The 24,386-nt window shown below is 39.0% G+C and overlaps 1 protein-coding gene across 7 annotated transcripts in view; it reads left to right on the forward strand.

Annotated features, from left to right (window-relative positions):
• FGF13 (fibroblast growth factor 13) overlaps positions 1 to 24,386 on the forward strand; it is a 723,070-nt gene that overhangs the window by 584,582 nt on the left and 114,102 nt on the right. For 6 of the 7 annotated variants that reach the window (XM_062183982.1, XM_062183983.1, XM_062183985.1 and 3 more), the window contains 2 exons: positions 10,756 to 10,866; positions 16,251 to 16,354. In XM_062183982.1, the coding sequence (XP_062039966.1) occupies positions 10,756 to 10,866; positions 16,251 to 16,354 (215 nt within the window). Of the gene's footprint in view, positions 1 to 8,610; positions 8,798 to 10,755; positions 10,867 to 16,250; positions 16,355 to 24,386 lie in introns of those variants that run through there. The other variant, XM_062183984.1, reaches the window with a different exon arrangement.

Raw genomic sequence — 24,386 nt, forward strand, 5'->3', positions numbered from 1 at the left:
TAATTTGAAGTTTTATTATCATAATAAAAATCATTTCATGACTGCTTGCATACAAACCTCTGGTTTCTAACTCTGGTGGAGCTTACCTCCGTTATTTCAAGAAGAGAAAGGCTGACTGACTCTGGCATACATGGCAATGTAACTTTCATTTTGACTGGCATATTTCTAAAGGAATTACTTCTACTAAGCCTTCTGATGGCAGCCATAAATCAATAATGAATGTATACTTAAACATCGCTGTTAACAATATATACTGAATGCAAGCATTGGGGCAGGGAAGCCAACTGGTTTCCAGGCAAGAAGAAAACCTCACAAAATGTCCATCAGAATATGTGTATAGCACTGTTGATTTCCCCCATCCTCCAGCATGCTTCATGACTAAACTAGTAATCAACTTTACACAGGAAAGTACACTGATGAAGAGCAGTCACAATGTTAGACCAACTTATCATCAAGTGATTTGAAGTGTAGAAGCATAAAAATCCAAGGTTTTATAAGTTCTTAATGCTGAAAGGAACGCAGTGCCAAGAATCTTAGAAGTTCTCTAATTTCCTAGTTCCTCATCTTCCAAATTCCATCTTCAGTGGGATTTTTTTCCAAAGCTAAACTCAATCCTGACCTTCCGTTTGCAGAGTTAGCTGTGCCTTCTTTTGAATTCCTCCAACACTTAAAAAATTAATGTCACTCTTATAGTGCTTACAATATTAGTGTTTCTGTTAATTTATTTACTTCTCTTTTTCCTCCACATGTAGTCAGACAGGCACTAGGAAGGCAGTAGATTTAAGAATCTGTGACATGAAGTCGGAATATATGGTTTTTAATCCTGGTTCCACCACTTCCTACTTGAATGAGTGCATAATCCTCTATTTATTTGCTTAGTTTCTTTAACTGTTAAATGGAGATAAGCCTATAATGTTATAAGAATTAAATGCATAAACAGGGATGAAGTAGTTAGAATAAAGGCTGGGATAAAGTAAATGCTCAATATATTTTAGCTATTAATAACTTTGTATTTTTCAGATCTTGGCTCAGTACTTGGAAACTAGTTCTCAGTAAATCCTAATAAATGAATAAATGGCCTATGACAAATGCATTTAAGTTATCTTGCCTCAGATCTCTTCTCTATAATGAGATCCTTAGGTGAGTGCCAAGGTCCCATTTATGAAAGTGGTTCTGAAATTGTTTGAGGCCATCAGTGCTTGCAAGAGAAGTTACTAAATAAGTTCGATCAGTAGATTGTACTTTTAGCTGTTTGGAAGAAGGGAGAAATGGGAGCAAATTAGATAGAATGGAGACTGGAGAAATACCTGATTGCAAAAGGATAGTCATAGGCTTCTTTTTTTAACTTTTATTTAATAAATATAAATTTTCAAAGTACAGTTTATGGATTATAGTGGCTCCCCCCCCCCATAACTTCCCTCCCACCCGCAACCCTCCCATCTCCCACTCCTTCTCCCATTCCATTCGCATCAAGATTCATTTTCAATTTTCTTTATATACAGAAGATCAATTTAGTATATTAAGTAAAGATTTCAACAGTTTACACCCACACCGAAACAAAGTGTAAAATACTGTTTGAGTACTAGTTATAGCATTAAATCACAATGTACAGCACATTAAGGACAGAGATCCTACATGAGGAGTGACTCCTGTTGTTGACTTAACAAATTGACACTCTTGTTTATGGCATCACCCTAGGCTGTCGTCATGAGTTGCCAAGGCTGTGGAAGCCTTTTGAGTTCGCAGACTCATTCATTGTGCGTAATATTTTTCTTTCTTTTGGCTGAACTAAAGCTTCCTGTTGATAAAAGCAGATGGTATCAAAAAGCTTATAGTGTAGAAAGCCAATTTTCCCTAAGTGCAAAGAACTGAGAGAATCAAGAGTGCTTGTCGCCACTAGCAATTATGGAGATGAAGAATAGGCAGTGTCCTTAGGGTGTCATAGCATTGCAAAGCTTCAGATCACAAGAGTGGAACAGGATACTAGTGTCAAACTGTTTCTGTAACTGGAAACCCCAGGATGACAATAAGTATTGATTTATAATCATTTAATTTTGGTGAGAAATTTATCAGTTTCTTTAAATATCACTCTAAGAAGTTATTGTTAAAAGTATTACAAATTATGCTCATAACTATGCATGGACCATATCTGTTCTTGATAATTGCATAATTCACTTTTGTAAAAGAAATAAAATACAGAACTGAATTGACAATCATGCCGTATTCCATTTTCCCCAGTTACCCTTGCCAGGAGGTACCCATATCCAGGAACTGCTGTTCAGCAACCCAATTTACAGATCTAGTGCCAACAAAGAAAGAGGTAGTATTCAAAGGGCTGGCCTTGTACACATAAATTTTATTGGCTGAAGATTCTTAATTTAAATACTGGCACTGCTACTTGTGTACTAGCCAGAAAACCATAAGTGTTTCATTTATTCTCCCTAGACTTCAATTTCCTTCTAACATGGCAATAATGATAATAATACATACCTTTCTGGTTGTTTTACATATTAAAAGAAATAGAGTTGTATTAGATAGCAAGTTGCTTGTCAAATTACAACCATATTATTTGTTATATATTACCATCATTTGAGAACCCAGTTTGGGCAAAAAATAAATATTCTAAAGCAGAGTGAAGAGCTTAAAAATCACCCAGAGTGTCTGCACAGTTCTCAAGTTGATCATGGACTTTCCTTTGTCCCTTCTTTAGAATTTGGAGGATAATATTTCCTACAAATTCAGCAGGCTTTCCGGCCAAAATCCTGACCAGTGTCTGAAAAGAGATGTGCTAAGACTCTTAATCCTGAGAGACCACTGAAGTATTTCCCAAATACCTCTCTTCTCCTTTAAAAAATGAAAATTCTTCTAGAGGAAATTTGTGGAAATGCTGCTATTGACAAGTAGGAAATCAATCTAGCATCCTTTTCTCTGCTTGAGGATCCTGCCCTGATATGCTAAATAATAATGAACATTAAATCATCCAGAAATACTGAAGTCTCTATTTAAAATCCTGACTTTATGTCACCTTCTTCCAGTAACCTTATTTCCTGAAACAGTTTATATCCCCCAAAATTAAATTGTCTGCTTTTGCCTCAAATCCTCCATCATTTTATCCTAGTTTTTCACTTAAATTCCTTAGTTCCCTGGGCAAGAAATGAACCCAGTGTTATGGATCTTTTACCTCTGAGTCTTGCACATTTTTAGGTTGCCATAAATGTTTCATCATAGTATTACCTCATTTATGGTTGTTAGCAGCAGTTTATCAAATAGCAACTGTTCTTTCATGATCTTAAGATAGTATTGAATAAAACTGAATGAGACTCATTCAGTTTTGCTCATTCTCATGCTCTGACATCACAGAAGCAACGTGTTTGGTTACAAATAAATTTATTGTTTCCAACAAATTTTTCTCCTACAGTTTGGAGGAGAGAAGCTTTGGAAATCAGTGTGACTGAATTCATTCACATGCTCCAAGTTCATGTAACATGATTTTCCATGGGCAAAGGCACTCACTATCTCCATTCCCTATCAGTAGAGACCTTAAGCTTTCACAATAATGGTGTCACTGCCCCCTTACCTTTTTCCTGTGAGCACTTCTTTGTTGCAGGTCATGGGTATATAAATAGTAGTGTAGTTTTTATGTCAGAATGAGAGTCTTAAGAGAAATCAACCCACATATCCACCCAGGTAGATAAATTTGTGTTGTATTCACAAAAGCTTCTATGGAAGAAAAAGTCAGCAGAATGTTTCCCTTATACAAAACTTAAATTCTCACATCTGAAGCTTAAGCTCATTTAAGTGTGTTCTCCGTATGGTCAGGAGAACTCTTCACCCCAGCAGTCTGCTACTTCTCTCCAGCCTTTCTTGATTAAATGACCTCACACGTAATCAGAGGCCTTGAACTCTGTATGTTACAGCTGCTCTGGCTAATTAAATGGCAACGATCTGAATTTATAGGTATGATTTATACCATCATGGTGTTTTATGGTTTTAATGTTCATAAAATATAACCAAACAATGAAATTTTTATGTTATAGGATTTTTATTCTTAAGGATCAGAAGTAATCAGTGTTTTACCAATTGACTTTTAAATATAAATCAGAGCTGAAATTATTAAGTTCTGCAGCTTAAGTATTTGGAGAATGATCTCAGAGAAGACATAATGAAAGCCAAGTCACCATCCTAGTTCAATACAAACCTAGAGTCCCATGGCTTTTCATTATGAATACAAATTAGCAGAGCCAATCAATTTCTAAAAAAAAATGGTTTTGGAAACCTTTGTTTCTGAAGTACAACACCTCCCCCGAAATGATCTGGTTAGGAGGACTCTTTGCCAGCTAATAAATATGTCAGGTTGTGGTACAGAATACAATAGTCACACTTTCTGTCCCTAGAATTCCAGTGTGACATTGACAAAACTTCCTTAAACTGTATTTTTCTTCCTGCTTGGAGTTAAAGTGGCAAGAGTTTATTCTAGTAGCTTTTCACTAATCTCATCTGTATTTCTATCCAGTTGTTTCTCTGGGATTTTGGAGATAATTAGACAAGAAAAAGTGGTACTTGCTACCCCACTTTTAAATACTCCCTTTGCTGCCCTTGTCAGTGAATAGGGAAATCCCTGGAGATGTCTCTTGAGAGCAGGTCCCCTCAGCTTCCTTACAGCTCATCTGAGGCCTGCCAAAAGAGATTGGCAGAAAATGATCAGCATTCAATGCTCTGATAACTCATATAACTCTCTCTGGAAAGAATGCTAAAACCTGGTTCTCAAGTGAACTCAGAGTGGAGTCTTTGGAATGCAATTTAGATTTTATATTCTCGTGGAATGGGAAGAGAACAGAGAGATGAGAATTATGAAGACAGGAAGTATGAGGACAGGAGCTAAGAATCATTTTTTTTCCTGAACCTGGACAAGGAGAGGAGGGCTGGAAGATCAAATGAGAGTAGATTCACCCTGCTTAGAGGAGTTAGGAGCACTGGAACTAAGCAGACAACATTGAAAGTCTGTGAATCTGGAGCAGATCTTGAAGTTCCATACAAAGATACAATTGTGAACTGTTAGAATAAAAGGAGAAAAAAGTATTTTGAAATGGATGCGAAAAGACAGTCCTTCCTTTTGTGTCCATACTATTGGCTTGAGATGGCAATGAGACAGAAAAGAAAGGCAAAATCTGCTTCTCTATGATGGACTGCAATTCTGGGTTTCACACATGCCTCCCTGATATGGAAAGCGCCTTGACACAGTTCCCCTTTGAGAATTTGAGAGTGGTACTCTTACTCTTTGAGTTCTCAAGCACCTAGAAAATGAACATTTTGGAAAGCATGAAAAGATTTGCTTTATTCATGGCTAATGGTTTGGATCAAAGTTCAAAATGATCTTCTTTCATTGTCCACTGAATTTACCCTGTGTAAGTCACAGATTTTTGTGCGTTCTCTTGATGGATGAGATGTGGTCTGTAGGTAGACAGCTCACAGAGAATTAAAGTCCCCCTTTCAGCCAATAATGTGCCATATATTTTCCTGTTCATGGAGATCAAAGAATAAAGGATGGGTATAAAAAGTCACAGGTACTATTTGTAGGCTGACAAAGAGCACATAGCAGGGGGGGAGTGTTTAGTCCTAATTTTTCATGATTATGATATTTAATTTGGGGTAAAGGAAATAGAGCAAGAAAGGCATCCCTACACGTACCTATAGAAGCAGCCAGTCATCAGCTTTGATGCAGTGCTTCCATGAGTTCATGGCATAGAGCTTGATTGTCTATCAAAAATGCTATAGGTATTAGATATGGGTTAGAAAAACAGAGCTAACTTGTTTATGTTTGTTGTTACAACTTTTTAGTAAGTGCTTCCCCCTTATTAAATATTCCTAAAGTCTCCTCTGAGTATGTTTACCTCTAATATCCACCTCAAAGTGACCATCCCAGTAATTATATGGGCATCCTGGAAGTAGCTTGTGGATAGAGTTTGCATGAGCAAACTGTGAGCCCTCTCACTTAGGAGAAGTGGAGGAAAAGGTGTGGAAAAGTAAGCCTCATGTTTTCAATTCCATCTCCTCATTTTTCCTAAGGAGTATTCCTTTCCTGAATCAGAACTTCTTCCTTCTTTAGCTTTTTCATGCATACTGCTCACAATCTTGAGAATAAACAGCAGAAAAATAAGACGCTCCAGGCATTAGTGCTTAGCAGGAACTTCTGGATTTTCCATCCCACACCCAAAATATTTGGCCCTCTTTTTTAGACCTGTTTTTTGGTGAAATGATTCATCTCCATGGTTCCTGGAATTTGACCAACAATCACATGTGCTCTGAACTGGGAAACATCCTCCTACCGTTCAGAATCAATTTAAATCAGTCATTCATCAATTATTTTCAACAAATTTTTATTGGGCATTGACTGTATAGCAGGAATTGTGCCAGGAGATGGTAATAAAGTGGAGGATAAGACCTACTTCCAATGTTTAAGGCATTCAAGGTCTGGTAGAAGCAGCCCATGGTTTTATTTTGTTTTTCCATGAATTAAATTCTGAAAGAGTGACTATTTGAATTAAGATGCTAAAACTCTTGTACCTTGACCTCCCTTTTCTTTTGGAAAGGGGTAGGCAGGGGCCCTTTAGCCCCTGCAACCTCCACCCTAGTCAGCCTTGGAAATCCTCGAAGGGTGCTTCTGATGGAGCAAGAGACATTTCAAGTTTGGAAAGGGTAGTGGGAGTTAGAAGCAGCTCCTCTAGGAAAGCAATGAAATGCAGAAGCATCAGATGATTCACATGATGGACTAAGAAGCCTCAGAGAGTTTCAGTATTATTAACTATGAGCTTATTGGGAGGTCAGGGAAGAGAAAAGGGCTGTTCTGGGGATACAGTGAGCATTTGATTTTGTATCTACATAAATTCTGAGAAGGCATGGAGTGGAGAAGAAGAGTCAAGTAAGATGGGACCACCCTACTTGGGGCTTCTGTAAAATGGTAAAAAATAACTGTGTCTCTTTGAAGATAAGGATGTGCATGGATTGTTCTGTTTGCTGCCTTGTTGGCCTCAAAACCCCATCTTTTTCTTCCAAATAAATTATAGCACAGGAGGCGGGCACACCTTGGGAAAAGAGGCTAGTAAAAAGCTAGGCTTGATCCTGAATTAGAGGGAGAGAGGCTGCCTGAGTTTGAGGAGCAGAGAAAAGAAGGAAGCAGTTGGGCGATTGGAGGTGGGCCAGAGCTTAGAATAAAGAGGTTCTGCTAGGCACTTCCCCAATACCGCTTAGGATACACGACCCAAGCCCTCTGCTTGGATCTCAAACCTCAACGGACAGATAAAGGGGAGCAGAGGAAAAGCGGGGTTTGGATCTCACGAATTAACCTGAAATGAAAAGTCAGCAAAAACCACTGGGTGGCAGCGTAGTGTGCGGGCGCAGCTCTGCAGTGCCGGCTGCTGCTGCTGCTGCTGCTGCTGCCGCCGCGGGGGCTGAGCCCGTCTGGGCACCTGGCCTCTCCGGAAAGGCTACAAGTGTCGCTACGCAAAATACCTCAGTGGAGGTGGGGGGTTGTGTCGGTGAGTCGGAATCTGGGGCAGGGGTCTGGGGAACTTCCTTGGGGCGGCAGTCCGGACGCGATCTGGCCAGCTAAGAGTCAAACACTATGGAAACACCCCCGCCCCACCACCCGCCATCGCCAAGCAAACCTCCGCTCCTTCCCCTCAACTGCCTCATCCTGGTGCCTCCTCCATCACTGTTTCTTCCCGAATATCCTTTCGGGAATAGGAGAAGCACTTGGGTGATGGGGAAGTGCCTAAGCCCCTACAGGTGTTAGCCCTGGCAGCTGGCCAGGGACGGGGGGGGGTGGGGGGGAGGGTGGGGGCGGCCGGCGGCGCGGAGGGAGGGGCCGCCGCGGGGGGAGGGGGCTGCAGCGAGGCCGTCGCGCTCTTCGCGAGGGTGCCTGTGAAGGCTGAATCCGTTTGCAGCGCCTGTGCCGCGCCCAGAGCAGCAGCCACGGCGAAGATGCGAGGCCATTACCTGTTTGATCCCTGTCGGAAAGCTGGCACGGGCCAACTTTTCCCGATTAGCAGGCCAAGAAGTTGCAAGGACTAGTGGAAGACTCGGAGGGGCCAGGGCGAGGGCGCGCTCCCCAGCACGCTGCCTTCCCCCTCCTCCTGCCTGCCGCCCGCGCTCCCGGCCTCTCCCCCGCCCGCGCTCTCTCCCTCCGCCCGCCTCTCAGCTCTGGCCCCATCCCCGAGGCACAGGGCGGGGGGTGCTGCGAAACTCCGACCCAAGCCACTTGGACTTGCACAGTGTCCTCGGGGCGCAGGGGCCGAGCGCACGCAGTCGCGCAGCTCTGCCTCCGCCTGCCAGTCTCGCCTGTGATCCTGGCCCCGGGCTGTGGCGTCGGCTCGGACCCAGGCAGCCAACAGCCCGTGCAGGAGCCGGACCACCGCCAGAGGAGCTCAGAAGGCATGCTGAGCCCCCTCCTCGGCTGAAGCCCGAGTGCGGAGAAGCCCGGGCAAGCACCGGCTTAAGGAGACCAAGGCGGCTAAAGCGCGACGCAGAGCGGGCGAGCAGCGGAGGAGAAGGAGGAGGCGGCGAACCCAGAGAGGGGCAGCAAAAGAAGTGGTGGTGGTGGGCGTCGTGGCCATGGCGGCGGCTATCGCCAGCTCTCTGATCCGTCAGAAGAGACAAGCCCGCGAGCGCGAGAAATCCAACGCCTGCAAGTGTGTCAGCAGCCCCAGCAAAGGCAAGACCAGCTGCGACAAAAACAAGTTAAATGTCTTTTCCCGGGTCAAACTCTTCGGCTCCAAGAAGAGGCGTAGAAGGAGACCAGGTCGGAAAGAGCTTTAAGCTTTTTTATATACATAGACTTTACGAGTGTTCGGGGTCTGGGGGCGAGTATGTATGCGTAGGTAGTTTGCTGGTGGCCCATCTTGTGCGGATGAGGCCACCTAGCCAGTGTGCGTGCGTGCGTGGGAAGACGATTGCTTTCTCGCCTCCTTCATAACAGTAACAGGCTTGCTGCATTGCAACTGCCCTGGGACAGGCGCACAGCCTGGGGGCGTATCCAGCCCTGGAGGCGCGCCCTCAGCTTCAGACATGGCACATGTGTGTGTGTGTGTGTGTGTATGTGTATGCATGCATGCCCGGTGGTCTCTAGGCAGGTGTGAACCAGCCATGCCTATCGTGTAAGGTGTGAAAATTGCGGGCGTGGAACTGAGCAGACACTGTCGCCCCCCCCCCCCCCCCCCACTCCGCCCGTCGCAGGGGAATCTGGGGAATCCCCCTCTCTTGCCTTTGTCTCTGCCTGTCAGACCCTTCCCTACAGCTTCCACTCCCAAGGGACATGGGCTTCCGCTATCTAGGTTTTCCGTTTCTTTGATTACTTTTTAGCTTCTCGGGACAGACTTGACTTGTGGTGCAGCTTTAAAATGTTTGCTGGGGGGGGGGGGAGGAGTGGCTTCTAGAACCTTGCCGCAAAGAGCTCAGTGATCTAGTTAGACTCCTAGAAACTGATTACTTATAACTAAAATGCAGGATTGAACAGGGAACTTAAATTCATAACCAGATTGTGGGTCTTTTTGAATCATGCCAGTGATAAGAGTAGCGCGATTTTCAGGTGAGGGGGAATTCAAACAGCCATAGGTGTTGGGTTGCGTCAAGGTAAACCTTCAGTGGAAAATGCAGCTTATTTGCCAGCCTGAATCAAATGAATCTATTACACGATCTTCTTACCCATTATGATAAGAATATTACCACAAATCGGATTTACTCATCAGGCTGTTCTTTTCTGTTTGTGTGTTCTAGACACCATGGAATGGAAACCTAAACATAGGTTTTCTGTTTGCAGAAAGTTCTTTTTTAATGCATTAGCTCTAAATTAAGCTTAGTTGAAAAAGGCTTAAAGCGATTGCAAAGCATGCTTATGTGGCTCGAGTAATCACGTAAATATTATTTCAGCGCAGGTGGCTGTATTCAATAAAAGCAAATATTGGATAACTTTGCTGTTATTGGTGAATTATGTACTTGATTAACCTATTGTGATTCATAGTTAAAAATTATTTTAATTAAGAACTCATATTTTGGATAATCATATGTCTGTTACTAAATTTGAAAATAAATATGTACTAATTTTCTCCCCACCAACATAAGTCCTGCTGTTTTCACACACATTTTCCTTTAGGGATAATTAATAGGATAGGATATGGTGATATACGATAGTTATTTTATCCCCCTTCCCTTTTGTGTGGAAGCCTCAGTTTTATAAATATATGTCCTTTGATGGAATTCCAAGTTATTTATGCATTTTAACCTTCTTAGAATGGAGGGAATTATTTATTCAAATTGTAATTCTGAAATAAATCTTTGTTAGCAGGTTTCTGATTGTTGGTCTGCAAACTCCAAATTAACTTTGTTATTTCTCTTTTTCCTTCTACATGACAAATGGCACATTGTTAAAAGGCAGAATTTGCCATTTGCTAGCCCATCCCAAATGTTCAATGAAAGAGCAACCCATTCTATAAGCCAAAGGACTGGCTGTCAGAAATTGGAGACCCTGTCAGAGTGTTAGGGCTTTAGCAACACTGTAAAGCAGCAATCAAACCTTTCTTCAGTTTCGAGATTTATTCTGAAACTTATAGTTCAATTTCATTCTTCTAGAGGACTCTTTAAAAGTATAGCTTCACCTTTTCCACTAAAATATGTAAATGAAGTTAAAATTTTGAATTCTGGATCTTTTCAACCATGTAGACACACTTTATCAATTGATATAAACCATTGTTCTCTTTGCAGAGCCTCAGCTTAAGGGTATAGTTACCAAACTATACAGCCGGCAAGGCTACCACTTGCAACTGCAGGCAGATGGAACCATTGATGGCACCAAAGACGAAGACAGCACTTACAGTAAGTGACTGCAAAATAAATACTATATGCCAGCATGTTGTTGACATTGTGTTCCTTTTATTTTTTCTTAAATAAACAACCCCTACTAAATCCTGAAGTGAATGCAAAATATGTCCACACTGTATAATCTCGTGTACTCAAGTTAACCAAAAGGAAGTTGGACATGAAAATATCTAAAATAGTGAGCTAGAGCAAATAATGTTGACACCATCTGAAGCGCAATCCAAATGTCGTCTCCATGGTAATCTAGATAGATTTATGGCTGTCCTTTGGGTTTTATTACTTTTTTCCCACAGAAAATTTACTCACCCACATACTGATCCTGAAATAGCATGTTATCTACTCTTAAGAAGCCAATCTCATCCCAAGAGACAGGAGTGGTTTCATATACACTATCACTTCTGCTACCCCCTACACACACATACGCACACACACACACTGATAAGACTAATGGGGATTTTAATAGTGAGATTCCTCCCACAGGTGGATAAAGAGATTTCATTTAGTGCTTTATTTTTAGCCATGGTTTAAATTAAAAATGGTAGGAGCGTGGGTGGGAGGGAGGGTATGGGGGAGTGCCACTATGTTCCTATAATTGTATAAAGAAAATATACAAAACTTGTATAACTTAAATAAAATATATATGTAAATAAGACCAGATTGGAGACCATAATGGTGAACTTAAAAAGGAAGCACATCAGAAAATATAATTTTTAGTTGCAATTATTGAAGAAAGCTGATTATATGATGTCACAGGACCTTTTATTACATATTCTTTATTTATTTGGGATAATAAATATATAACCTCACTAATAGTACACTCTATTCTTCAATTATAGTAATTGATGTTTGCTTGCAATTCATAGAGTCTTGCAGACCTGTAGTTATTCTATGAGGCTAAAATCACTTAGTTTTCAAAATTTGTTCTGTTTTCCCGCACTGCTACAAAATTTCTCACAGATTTTGATAATTTTGGGGAAATAGTCCCATTGTCAACTCAGACATGGTCAAGGAAAATAGGACTGAATGCTAATGGGTACTATAAAGCTTTCTTAGAGATCATGGTTATGGAAAACAAAGCCATAGAGAAGGGGACCCAATGGTAAGTGATAAAGAGTTTCACACTTTTTACGAATGCTTCTGGGGCTCATAACAAAGTTGTGACCTCAAGAGGAGGTCACCTTTAGTTACCCTTGAAGAAATCTCTGTTGGTGTCTCGGATAAAATACCTCCATACCAAGTGGTTCTTCACTGTTTTGTGAAATGCTGTCACTTTTGTGATATTAATGTTTTGTGCATACTCTCTACTTGAAACAATTAGCCAAGTGTGACTAGAAGGATTTGTTTTAATCATATAATAGCAGTTAGTACACTGATAATCCAACATAACATTTCTAAAAACTATAAGTATAGATCAGTGTTTGGGTGGAGGAGTTATGGGATGTAAGCTGAACTGTTTTTCAGAATGCCTGTGGAAATGGGTGGAAGGGGGAAGTTCATGATTAACTGGCAGAGAGCTCCACAATGTCACATCTTCTCCCCCACCCATTTATTTTTAACATCTTCTCCAGGTACAAATCAAAGAAGTATTTTGGGTCGAGTGTTCACAAGAGCATTCTGAAAAGGAAAAAAAAAGTTTATGTGCTGTGTTTTACTAACAGTGATGTGCTAAATCCATCAAGATCACACTGTATTTAACCATTTTAGAGGATATACACATATCATACATACATACATAAATTTAGTCTTTTCAAACCATGAATTCTTAAATCATAGTCAGTTTTACTCTTCAGTATCTACATATGCATATCTTCTGCCTTTGGTTGCCTTAACACTAATACATGTGATGCTTCTGTATACTAATGATATTAGAAGATGTTAAAAGAACATAGCCTGGAATGTAACTAGAAAAACTAGTTACTTGTAACTAGAATGTTTTTAAAGATTTTTATTTATTTATTTCAGAGGTAGAGTTACAGACAGTGAGAGGGAGAGACAGAAAAGTCTTCCATCTGCTGGTTCACTCCCCAAATGGCCACAATGGCCGGAGGCTGTGCCGATCCAAAGACAGGAAGGAGCCAGGAGCTTCTTCCTGGTCTTCCATGTGGATGTAGGGACTCAAGCAGTTGGGCCATCTTCTACTGCTTTCCCAGGCCACAGCAGAGAGCTGGATTGGAAGAGGAGCAGCTGGGACTAGAACCGGTGCCCATATGGGATGCTGGCACCGCAGGAGGAGGAATAACCTACTGTGCCAGGGTACCGGCCCCTGGAATCTGTTTTAAGGCACATAGAAACAAAAAGAGGCAAGTCAACCAAAGGTAAAAAGGTGTTACCATAACATGGTTCATACAAATGCCACCCCTGATGGCAAGGGTAACCATACTGTCAAGGAGCTCCCTTAGCTTCTTCATTGAGGATATTGTGGGGCACAGTAAGAATGTTAAAAGATTAAGTTTATCTGTGAAAATGGAAGTGTATCCATCCGAATTTATGTTTCTTCCCCTAAAGCCATGAAACTTCCTTAGCAGGAATTTTTCATTATTTATTCCAAGTGAGTGAAATAACAATCTGTTATTTTTTTGTTTATACAAGATTTCTCTAATATGTATTCTTGGTATTTATATTTTTCTAACTCAATCTTATACTATTTTTATCATTCAGTTCAATTTGATTGATTTTGCTATTTTAATTCTGATATGATAAGCAAGATCATATAAAAACAAATCAGTTCACACTTATCCAGACATCCATTTCTAAAAACTGATGTGTATTTAACCTTACCTTATGTAGATTTATTACAATGGTAAATATCAGTCCAGCCGTTGGCCCCTAGTCCAATGAAATTTCATCATGAGCAAATCAGCCATTATAAATTATGTATTTTCCCCTGAAGAGGGAAAAATGATGGACATTTCATGGCAGTAATTTGATTACATCTGTATTGGATGCAGTGAAGGATGTTTTAAAGGCATGGTTTGCCCTTTATCCTAAAACCTGGATCAGAAGTAGAGCAGCTGGGTCTCAAACCAGTACCCATATAGGATGCTGGCACTGCAGATGGTGACTTAACTCACTGTACCGCAATGTTATCCCCTGTTTAGCATATCTTAAGTCTATGAAGAAGTTCTGTACATTTGGAGAAACAGAGACATATAGGATGACATTGATCCTTTCCAAACTCACCTCTGAAATAATTTCTTTGCATTTTGATCTGTGAACACTGTTCCTTTAGCCAGATTATAACCCAGCTCATTTATAATCTTGAGTGTCTAAAGAAAAGACTAAATTGGACTGGTACGGCTAGCCACTCTATATTTTCTGCTGTCTTCAAATTTCTGTTTTGGATTTGTTTTTGAATCAGGCTTTATAGGAATTTATAGTACATAGTGAAAAAATAATATTCCATGATATAGTTAATACCATTATTCAGGAACAGATAATCTCAGATATGGGTTGCTGATCTTTGCTTTTCTTCCTCCTACTGTTATCTGGTGTTTGAAATTTAAGCATTCAATTGCTCATTAAAACCCAAATCAGAGAGTTCTTGGGGAACATGAAAATCAAATCTGTTCCTCTCTTTCCCTCTTTCTCTCCCCTCTTCTTACAACCTGCATTCAAAGAACTAAGAAAGTTCAGAATGTTGCAAAAGATGAAGTTCTAGAAGTAATTCTGAATTTCATTTATCCTTCTCCAGTATCTACTACTATGACTTACCTAGGTTTCATCCGTAACAGTTGTAATAGTGGTCAAGTGATATTATAGTACTTTGACTTTTAAACCAAACGTATGTGGAAGTTTTGGTTTGGTGCTTTATATCAGGAATTTTAAACTGGGTTTTTATGATGAAATTGTGGTATATTACTTCTCAAAAATACATTATCATGGTTTCACCATAAAGTTTGCTTTCAAACCATAAGTGCCTATTGAGCACCTGCTGTGAGCAAGGCATCATCAACAGAAAGATATGACATATATATGACATGCTCAAAGATACCAGATTTCTTGCCTGTGAGTTTAGTTGTTGAATATAGCATGAGATCCTGGCTTGCAATCTGTGCAATTATTTTTCCTTTACCTCATATAACAGAAGGGCACAGTGTTTTAATATGATGAGTATTGAATGAAGTGCCATTAGTGGCATGTGTTAGGGAACACTTGTATTTTGAACTGTACAATATGTCCTAGCTCCTCTTCAGTAACACTCTGGTTTTAAGGGAAAGACAAATTGTAGGCTCACCAAGGAATACTTGATTCTTCACTGATATTTCTCATCCATATTACCACATCCACCACAGCAGAATATATATGCAGACAGATAAGCAGTCCCAAGCAAACTTATTTCCCATGGGTGAATCCTTTCTATTCTTCACAAAAATGATACCAGACTGATATATCATCTACAACAAACACACAAAACAAGGCAAAAATCACCAATGTTGGTCAGTGGCTCCCGAGGGAAAGGTGCACAGGCTATTTTCAAAAGATGTGTGTGGCAAACACTACATTTTATAAATGTACTGCTTTATTTTTATTCATGGTGTGGGAGGGAGTAGACAGCTGGTAGTGGGAGGATACCCACTGGTTGTCTCCAGTGAGTGGTGTGTGGTTGTGAGGAGCGCCTGGATGTAAGTTTCACGCAAACCTTTAAATGGAGAAATGACGGCCTTGTTGGCACCAACTGGCTGCCCACTTGTAACTATTTTGCAGAAAAAAATGATAAAATGAAAACAAATTCATTATTTTTTTTGTTCATATAACTTTGCTCTTAGAGACCAAAAAGCTAAGAGCTCTCTCAACTGTATCTTGGAAAATGTTGATTCTTTAAGAAATACTACTCTGGGAACATAGGACTAACTACAAAATAACATTTTAGCAAGGCTCAGATTTATTTTGAGGTTCTTGCATTGGGAATGATACAGATAATTTGGATGAGTGCATTGGTTGGTCTAGTGTCACTTCTGAGTCAAGAAAGTTCTCCACAACTGGTCCATCTTAACTGTGCCTGTGAGAATTTTAGAAATTTTATAGAGGGTCATACTGTAATTTGTTGAGGATGATGCTATTTAGTATACCAACTCTATGACTGGTTCTCTCCATCTGCAACACTATAAAATGTAAAGATATGGAATTGTGCTCAAAGTCTTCAAATTTGTCCAATGTGTTGAGAATGTAGTTATAGTTCCAGTTATGCTACTGGAACCATGAATCAAATATACTAAAATGTGGAATGAAATCCTGTCTATCTGCATGTGTCTAAATATACATCTGTCCATCCTTACCAATTACATACTACTTTGGGAGGACCAGACAGTCCTGCTGCAAACATTGAAAAACTGTGAAACTCAGGATTTTTAACACTGTTTTCACATTCTTTTTAATGTCAGCTCTGTTTAACCTCATCCCTGTGGGTCTTCGAGTGGTGGCTATTCAAGGAGTTCAGAGCAAGCTGTATTTGGCAATGAACAGCGAGGGATATTTGTACACCTCGGTAAGGCTTTGACAATTTGCATGCTTTCATGGTTCTAGGAAAGAAAATGCAATTGTATATGTTTGTGTACTGATTTTGGTGATGACAGGAAGTGTTCTTTATGAGAATGTCTTGTGTGAAAGGACAGATTAACACTGTAAAAATTATAGCTGTTGCTAATTAACCATTTGAAGTTAATATTTTTAGTTTAAAATCAAAGATTCACTGAAGATTTTTATATACAATGCCATCTAGATTATTGTGTGGCATAAAGTGGTTTATCTTATTCTCTTGCATTGCAGCTATGGGAAACAAAGCCATTTCTTAACTCGGTTCAGCACATTCTGATCCATATTTATCCCTAAAGGAATTATTGAAATCTCCCTTGGATCAACTCTAGGACACAAAGACCAGTCCTACAAGTGTATTTGGAGTTCCATACTGGAGTTTCATTTCTTATCCTCAGTTCAGTGGAGACACAATTGTCTGCCTCTGCTTTATACATAGTTTTTCCATCATGTACAATTCAGCCTCTCCTTAGAAATTCTTGCTTGTTTTTTTCTTACAAGTTTGGAGTGAATGGACTGAAAAACAATCTTTTTTCTGGGGAAAAATCAAATATAGTAGACTTAATTCAATAAGAAGCCTGGAAACAAATTGAACTTTTAAAAAAAGTTTCACATTAAATATAAGTGAAAACAGTACAATACCAAAGTTAGGGTTTCATTCTTATCAGTGGATTTAGTCTCATAGGAGACTTCACTAGATGAGTATTTTTAAATCTTCATTTTTTTCTTAAAATGCATGAATTCAGAATAAAGTGTTTAAAATAGACAAAATTGCTTGTCAAGCTTCCTAGTAGCTAGCCTTGAAAAAGGTTTTTACTTTGACGATATAAATGTATTCCTCAAACTGAAAATAAAACACTTACCTTTTTTAAGCACTCTTCCTCTCCCCAATCCCTGAATTTATCTCAAAGCCAGATGTATATTAAGACTCATTGTAGGCATATTGGAAACCATGTTGTAACCCTGTATTTCAGAGACCAAAAAGGGAAAGAGATATAGGAGAAGAATCAGACCAAAAAAGGCCCATTCACTTAGTAAACCATGTGATCCTTTTCCTATAAAGACAAAAGATTGTGATAAAGATATAATTATCAGGGGCCCGTGCCATGGCTCAATAGGCTAATACTCTGCCTGCGGTGCCGGCACACCGGGCTCTAGTCCCGGTCGGGGCACTGGATTCTGTCCCGGTTGCCCCTCTTCCAGGCCAGCTCTCTGCTGTGACCTAGGAGTGTAGTGGAGGATGGCCCAAGTGCTTGGGCCCTGCACCCCATGGGAGACCAGGATAAGAACCTGGCTCCAGCCTTCAGATCAGCGTGGTGCGCCGGCTGCACTGCGCCAGCCACGGCGGCCATTGGAGGGTGAACCAACGGCAAAAGGAAGACCTTTCTGTCTCTCTCACTCTCTACTCTGCCTGTCAAAAAAATAAAAAATAAAAAGATAGTTATCAGCATGCACTTCAAACCTGGTCACTCTCAGTTTAACCTATCCAGTTAATAAATGCAGGGGTTTTATACTTTTTACTAAATGATAGGTTTGCATTTATTGTAAACTTCATGAAATCTGTTCATGTTATTAATATAGAGCTTTTATTATAAGTGATAGGCAAAGGGATTTATTTTTCAGATTTGTGCATTAAAGTAAGATAATTTAATAATGAGGAATTTTTAGTTACCTCATTTATATCAGACTACCAACCACATAAGGACCAGATGCAAAGGTAGGGTTTATAAGGAAAGACATGCTTTCTGAAACTAGTATGCAGACATAAAAGAAAATATAATAGTAAGGAATCCTGGGCATACTTTCAAGAAGGCAAATGATGGATAACATAGGAAATATGTATTGGCAAGGCATCTATAAATTCACTGAATTGTGGTAGTCATCATTATGAAGCGCCGATGTAAAAGGCTAATTAAAAATAAATCTTGCTACAATACAGTGTTTTAAAAAATACACGTATTGGAAATACCATTTAAGTAAAAATGGGAAAACTATTTAAATAGAGTAATACGTCAGGTGCCCCCATTCAAGAAAATTAAGGCAATATGTATCACATGTAGGAAACTGACATTGAGAATCTGTAAACTACCATTCAAAATGACCTATTCTAGTAAATTGGAAAATTTCCATGTAAATTCATCACTAAGAAAGGTATCCCCTGGGAATTAGCATTGTAAACTGGTAGACTTCTTTTCCATGGTAGGAAGATCAATAGCAAAATGTGGGACACTTTGTATGTATTTCTTATTAAGGAGGAAAGATGCTGATTAATGATCTCGGAGTTCATATAGGAAATCTATCCAAATTACTTCAGGAAAGAAATGATTTAAGGATATATTTCCCAATTCTTCCCAATACTTCTTATTGATTGCGGCTTGGAATTTCTTTGTCTTGTCTATCACCATACTCAGTGACCACCTTGTTTTGTTGTCATCTTCTATAAAATATGGTGCCTAAACTCTAAACAGGATGGAACTGTAAACTAATGACTAATATATCAACTTGTGTTGCTGAAACCAAAAAGTTCAATGCAGTATGATACTTCATCAAGAGGAAAGGAAGACAAAAGAGAAAGAACCACTCTTCCGTGCATACATCCATGAAGCTACTACTACTACTACAGAAATACTGTGTGTAGTTTGATTAACCATTTCTTAGCAAAGTCAATATAAGATAAGACAATGACCAGAGGAGTAAGGGAAAGGATGTAAAGGACTACTGATGCAGGCAATTAAAAAACTGGGGGAAGGAATTGTAAAAATCTTGGTAAGGAATGACTAGAATCTGCCTTAAAATATACACAGTGTTAATGGCTAAAAGATGAATTGCTGAGATATCTTAGCATTTGGAATTTGGTTGCTGATTAGATTTGGACATTTGGAAGGAAAGCAGGGCCACCATATATGGCTGAAAACATATAGTTGCCCCTCACTTCAAAGATAAAAATGAAGTGTCTTTAGATAGAAGCTGTTTTAACAAATTTTCAAAAGTAGTGCTCAGTGAGTTATTAGGAGCTGTGAGTGAGAGCCAAAATTTGACATTTTGTTGTTTTTGGTTGATGGTGAAGCTTTTAACCAAACTGGAATAAAAGAAACAGTGCAGACTTTGTAAAGAAGTTTCCTGAGGATAGTTTAAATAAATATTTGAAAATATGAACTTAGAGCTTAAGGAATGGATGTGAGCAAGAGATAAAACTTGAAAGCTTGTAGATGTACATGGTGCTTGATGCCATGGTTGAGAGCACAAAAGAGAAGAAAATTTGTCAAATATTTGGGAATATGAAATACCAGCATGGAAATGGCCAGCAAATGAAGAACTAATTGCAGAAGGTATAATCATAGTGCAGATGCTAAATGGGGAGACAGTTTAGAGTTTTAAGAGTCGTCGTCAATGTCAAATGCTTCTGAGAAAGCAAGAACTATGAATTCACCTATAAAGATCTTTGGTGATCTTGACAAAAGCAGTTTCATTAGAATAGTGGAAACAGAAGCCAGACGGTAATATCTTAAGGAGTGTATGGGAATAGAGGAAGCAGAGGCAGGACACATTGAATTCTTAAATGAAGGAGCCACAAGGGTGAGTATTTAGGGGAGGACCGAGGATTGAGGAAGACTGATAATTCTTTGGCTAACTGTAAGACCCTTAGGTATATTTTTGAACTGAAGGAAGGAAGCCAGTAAAGAAGCATTAAAGGTAGGAAATGGGATCCTTTATGGAGTGGATATATGGAGGAAATGGGAGAGTAATGGAATAAAATGTGTAAATTGAAGGATTAGATTCACTTTCTACTATAGGAAGTAAAGAGATAAATGCCAGATAAATGCAGGTTCTGAGTATGCAGGTGATAGATGAGGAAGCTGAAGGATTTTGTGCCAGATAACTTGTATTTTCCCATGGAAGTAGAATGGCAGGTCATCTGCTGAAGTCAGAGGCATAGGAATGATATTTTTGAATAACAGTTGTTTTGGGAAAGGGCTGAACAGCCTAATAACCAGGAATTGGAAAACAATATCCATGGGCAATCCAGCCCACCACTTGTTTTTGTAAATAAAGTTTTATTGGAACATAGTTAACTCCATTTATTTACTGCCTATGACTGCTTTTGTACCACAACAGCAGAGTTGAAGTTGCAATAGAGACCTTATATCCCATAAAACCTAAATTAATTATTAAATAAGTTGATCCTTTGACAAACTTTTTGCTGTTTCATAGACTCAGCCTTAGATACTCAACAGAATCACCTGGGAACTTGTAAAAAATCCAATTTTTTCTACACCCAGACCAATTATAATCATAGTATCTGTGGGTGTGTCTGTGTTTGAATATTTTCTAAAGTTCTCCAGCTGATGTTTATGTGTAGCCTGTGTTGAAACCACTGATCTGTGGCTAAGAAAAATGACTGTTGAGTAGCATCAAAGATGCCCCAATGAAGTCAGAAACCAGGAATTTATATATACTTCATCCTTTATCCACAATTTCTGATACCAATCTCTTTCTACTCTTGCAAGCAAATTGCCTTTACATTTCTGAAGGGCTATTTCTTTCTTTCTTTTTTGCCAGGAAGAGTTAGACAGTGAGATATATATATATATATATATATATATATATATATATATATATAGACAGTGAGAGAGAGACAGACAGAAAGGTCTTCCTTCTATTGGTTCATTCCCCTAATGGATGCCACAGCTGCACCAATCCGAAGCCAGGAGCCGGGTGCTTCCTCCCGGTCTCCCATGCGCTGCAAGGACCCAAACACTTGGGCGATCCTCCACTGCCCTCCTGGGCCACAGCAGAGTGCTGGACTGGAAGAGGAGCAACTGGGACTAGTACCCGGTGCCTGAGGTTCTGGCGCCGCAGGCAGAGGATTAGCCAAGTGAGCCATGGCGCTGGCCATGAAGGGCTATTTCTTAAGATGATGGAAAATGCTGATCCTTGGTAGAGCATTCTTATTTTATCTCCTTTTTTTTTTCAATTCTCTTTTACACTTCTGCTTTGATACCCTTCAATTTCAATTTTACATATTTTTAAACAATTTCTTTCCCTCCTTTTGTTCATTAAGTAAAGAAACAACACTATTGTTATAGAGATAGTAATTTATTTTCCATGATCAATCTTGGGATTCTTGCAGTGTACCTCCCCTCCCTTTTTTTTCATGATGCCATGGGGACAGACTTGTTGTAGGCTCAAGTGTCAGTGAGCAGCCATCTGTGACATGGAGAATCATAATTAGCCATTATTTCATAACATCACTTTTGTCCATGATAAAATTCTTTGAGTGAAAAGTAAATTATCCTTCATTGTGTGTGGAGAACTTTATTCTTAACCTAAAATTGGCTGAGAAAAACCAAAGGTATCTGTAACCCTGTAAGGGTTCCTCAAAGTTTCATAGTATAAATATTTCACAGTTGCAAGCTATTTGTAATTTCTCAAAACTGCCTCAAATAAACATTATAGAAAATCATGAGCATTAAATATGAAAATATGTTTGTGTCCTAGTTTTGTTGTAATAGGAGTAAAGCATTCATTTAAAATTTTTTCTCTTTTCAAAAAATTAAAAAAATATAGAATCCTTCAGTTTATTTTTTAAAGGTTTATTTACTTACTTGAAAGACAATTACAGAAAGACAGACTGAGAAATCCCAAGATCTTCCATCTGCTGGTTCACTCCAAATGGTCACAACAGGCGAGGCTGGGACAAGACAAAGTGAAGAGCCAGCAACTCCATCCTGGTCTACCATGTGGTTGGCTGTGGCCCAATACTTGGACCATCTTATGCTGCCTTTCCAGGTGCATTAGCTGGGAGCTGGATCAGAAATGAGCCACCGGGACTCAAACCAGGGCTATATGGGATGCTTGTGTCACAGGCAGCAGCTTAACCCCTGCGCCACAACCCTGGCCCCAAGCACTATTTTATTTTGATATGTTCCAGAACTTACAGCAACAGTTTTATCCATCTAAGTATTTACCTGTTATAAAAATATTGCTTGAGTTTAGGCAGGGGCAACTAAATGTGTAGACAAGTAAAACTTCTTTGAAAAGTAAGGCTTCCATTGATGTGTTTCCAAAGGAGACTTGGGGGAGTGATGTTATTGCCATGTGTTATGGACCTGGGATTACTTCAGCGGACTGGACGCAAGACCAGAAAACAGGTCTCTCTCAAGAGTCAGTTTGATGCCATGGGAATGAGGCAGTCTGTGTTTTTTGACCCCAGGGACCCAGGCAGACTTGGGATTTGAATTAAGGGGATGGGTTCACTTTTGCTCCTGGGTTATTTCCATATACCTTAAAATTAACCAGGTTTCTTCTCCCATCGCATGAAGTTGACATTATATATTATTCACAACTTCTTATAATACATTGGTCTTCAGAGGAATTACTAACAGAAATAGTGACAAATGAAAAAAATATCATCCTTTTAGTAGTTGGGGCACCTTAGCTTTGCTTTTGTTTACAATGTAGGTTTGCTTTCCTTTAAGAATAAAAATGGCTTATGATTCTTATTGATTTTAGATTAAAATGCATTCATGAAGTTTAATAATTGTATGAGTTTTTAGTAACCAATATAAAATTTTAGCCACTGAAAAAGACAGGACTCACTTTTTAAACAAAGTAAATATTATAAATAGAAACATTAAATGGAAAACCTCTCCATGTGACCATTCCTGTAAAATATTACTTTTAGAAATATACTTGATAACTGAATTGTGTATATTGGAAGGGCCTTTAAAAGTTCATGGAAAACGTATATTATGAAAATAAACTATGGATTTCAATTTTTTATGCCAATATAAAGCTTATCTCTTGATTTCATTTGTCTAAGAGCTTTTTGAATCCTCTTCTGTAAGTAGGCATGTGTGGAAATATGCACAAATACAAAATATTTTTAGTGGTGGACAGGGATATGTGAGCTTGAGATGTGACATTTACAGCATATAATCCAAGTGTATTGACATTGTCCTTATTCTCAAAGACACTGATACTGAGATTGTTAACATTCTTGGTGACTTCAGAACCGAACTAACAACTTGATCTCTCAGATCTTTGACCTTTTGGAATTTTCTTATTTCTCAACCTTCTTAAATCTCATAATCTTAACATTTGACCTTGTCATACTCCAGACCATTGACTTTTTCCTCTATCTTTTTAAAAGTAAGTTTACTGTTTCAGAATTCACAGAACAGTAAGCTATCCATTCTATGTGTTATCTCAATAGTTTTTAGTTTATTCATTAGGTTGTATAGCCATCACCACTATATAATTCAAGAATGCTTGTATCACCCTAAATGAAATATCACTAACCGAATATGTCCCATCCCTTTCCTAGTCTTAGGCAACCACTGATCTACTTTCTATGGATTTGCCTATTTTAGAAATTTCAAAAAATTGGAATCATATGATATATGACCTTTTATGACTAGTTCTTTCACTTAACAAAGTTTAAGATTCATACATATTGTAGCATATGTTAGTATTTAATTCCTTTTAAAAACTGAATAATACTTCATACTATAGCTCTGCCACATTTCGTGATCCAGTGATGGACATTTGTAATGTAGACCCAGATACCTATATAGCTATTTCCTTTTCATTGTTCATATCTCAAATGGAATGACATTTCTTTGATAGCCCATATGTGACCACTGACTGTATTTTATGTCAATTTATCTTTCTAAAACCCTTAACACCATTTTAAATTATTTTTCATGTTTGTTCCTCATCTGTCATGAGAGTGTAAGCATTTTGAAAAAAAATTTTTGTTACTGTGTTCCAAGTGCCTTGATGAGTGCATGTTATTGGGTTCTCAATAAGTATTTGTTGACTTCCTTAATTATTCTCAAAAAAGAAAGATAGATATGTCCTCCTATAGGTTCCTATGGACTTTTTCCAGCCACTTCTATTGTATTCAGTACTTTGGGATGGCTCTGTAAACAGATGAAGCCAATAATGTATTAACAGTACCAACTGAGAGAAAGTATGGTTAA

The sequence above is a fragment of the Lepus europaeus genome, chromosome X (genome assembly GCF_033115175.1).
Source record: "Lepus europaeus isolate LE1 chromosome X, mLepTim1.pri, whole genome shotgun sequence".
NCBI lineage: Eukaryota > Metazoa > Chordata > Mammalia > Lagomorpha > Leporidae > Lepus > Lepus europaeus.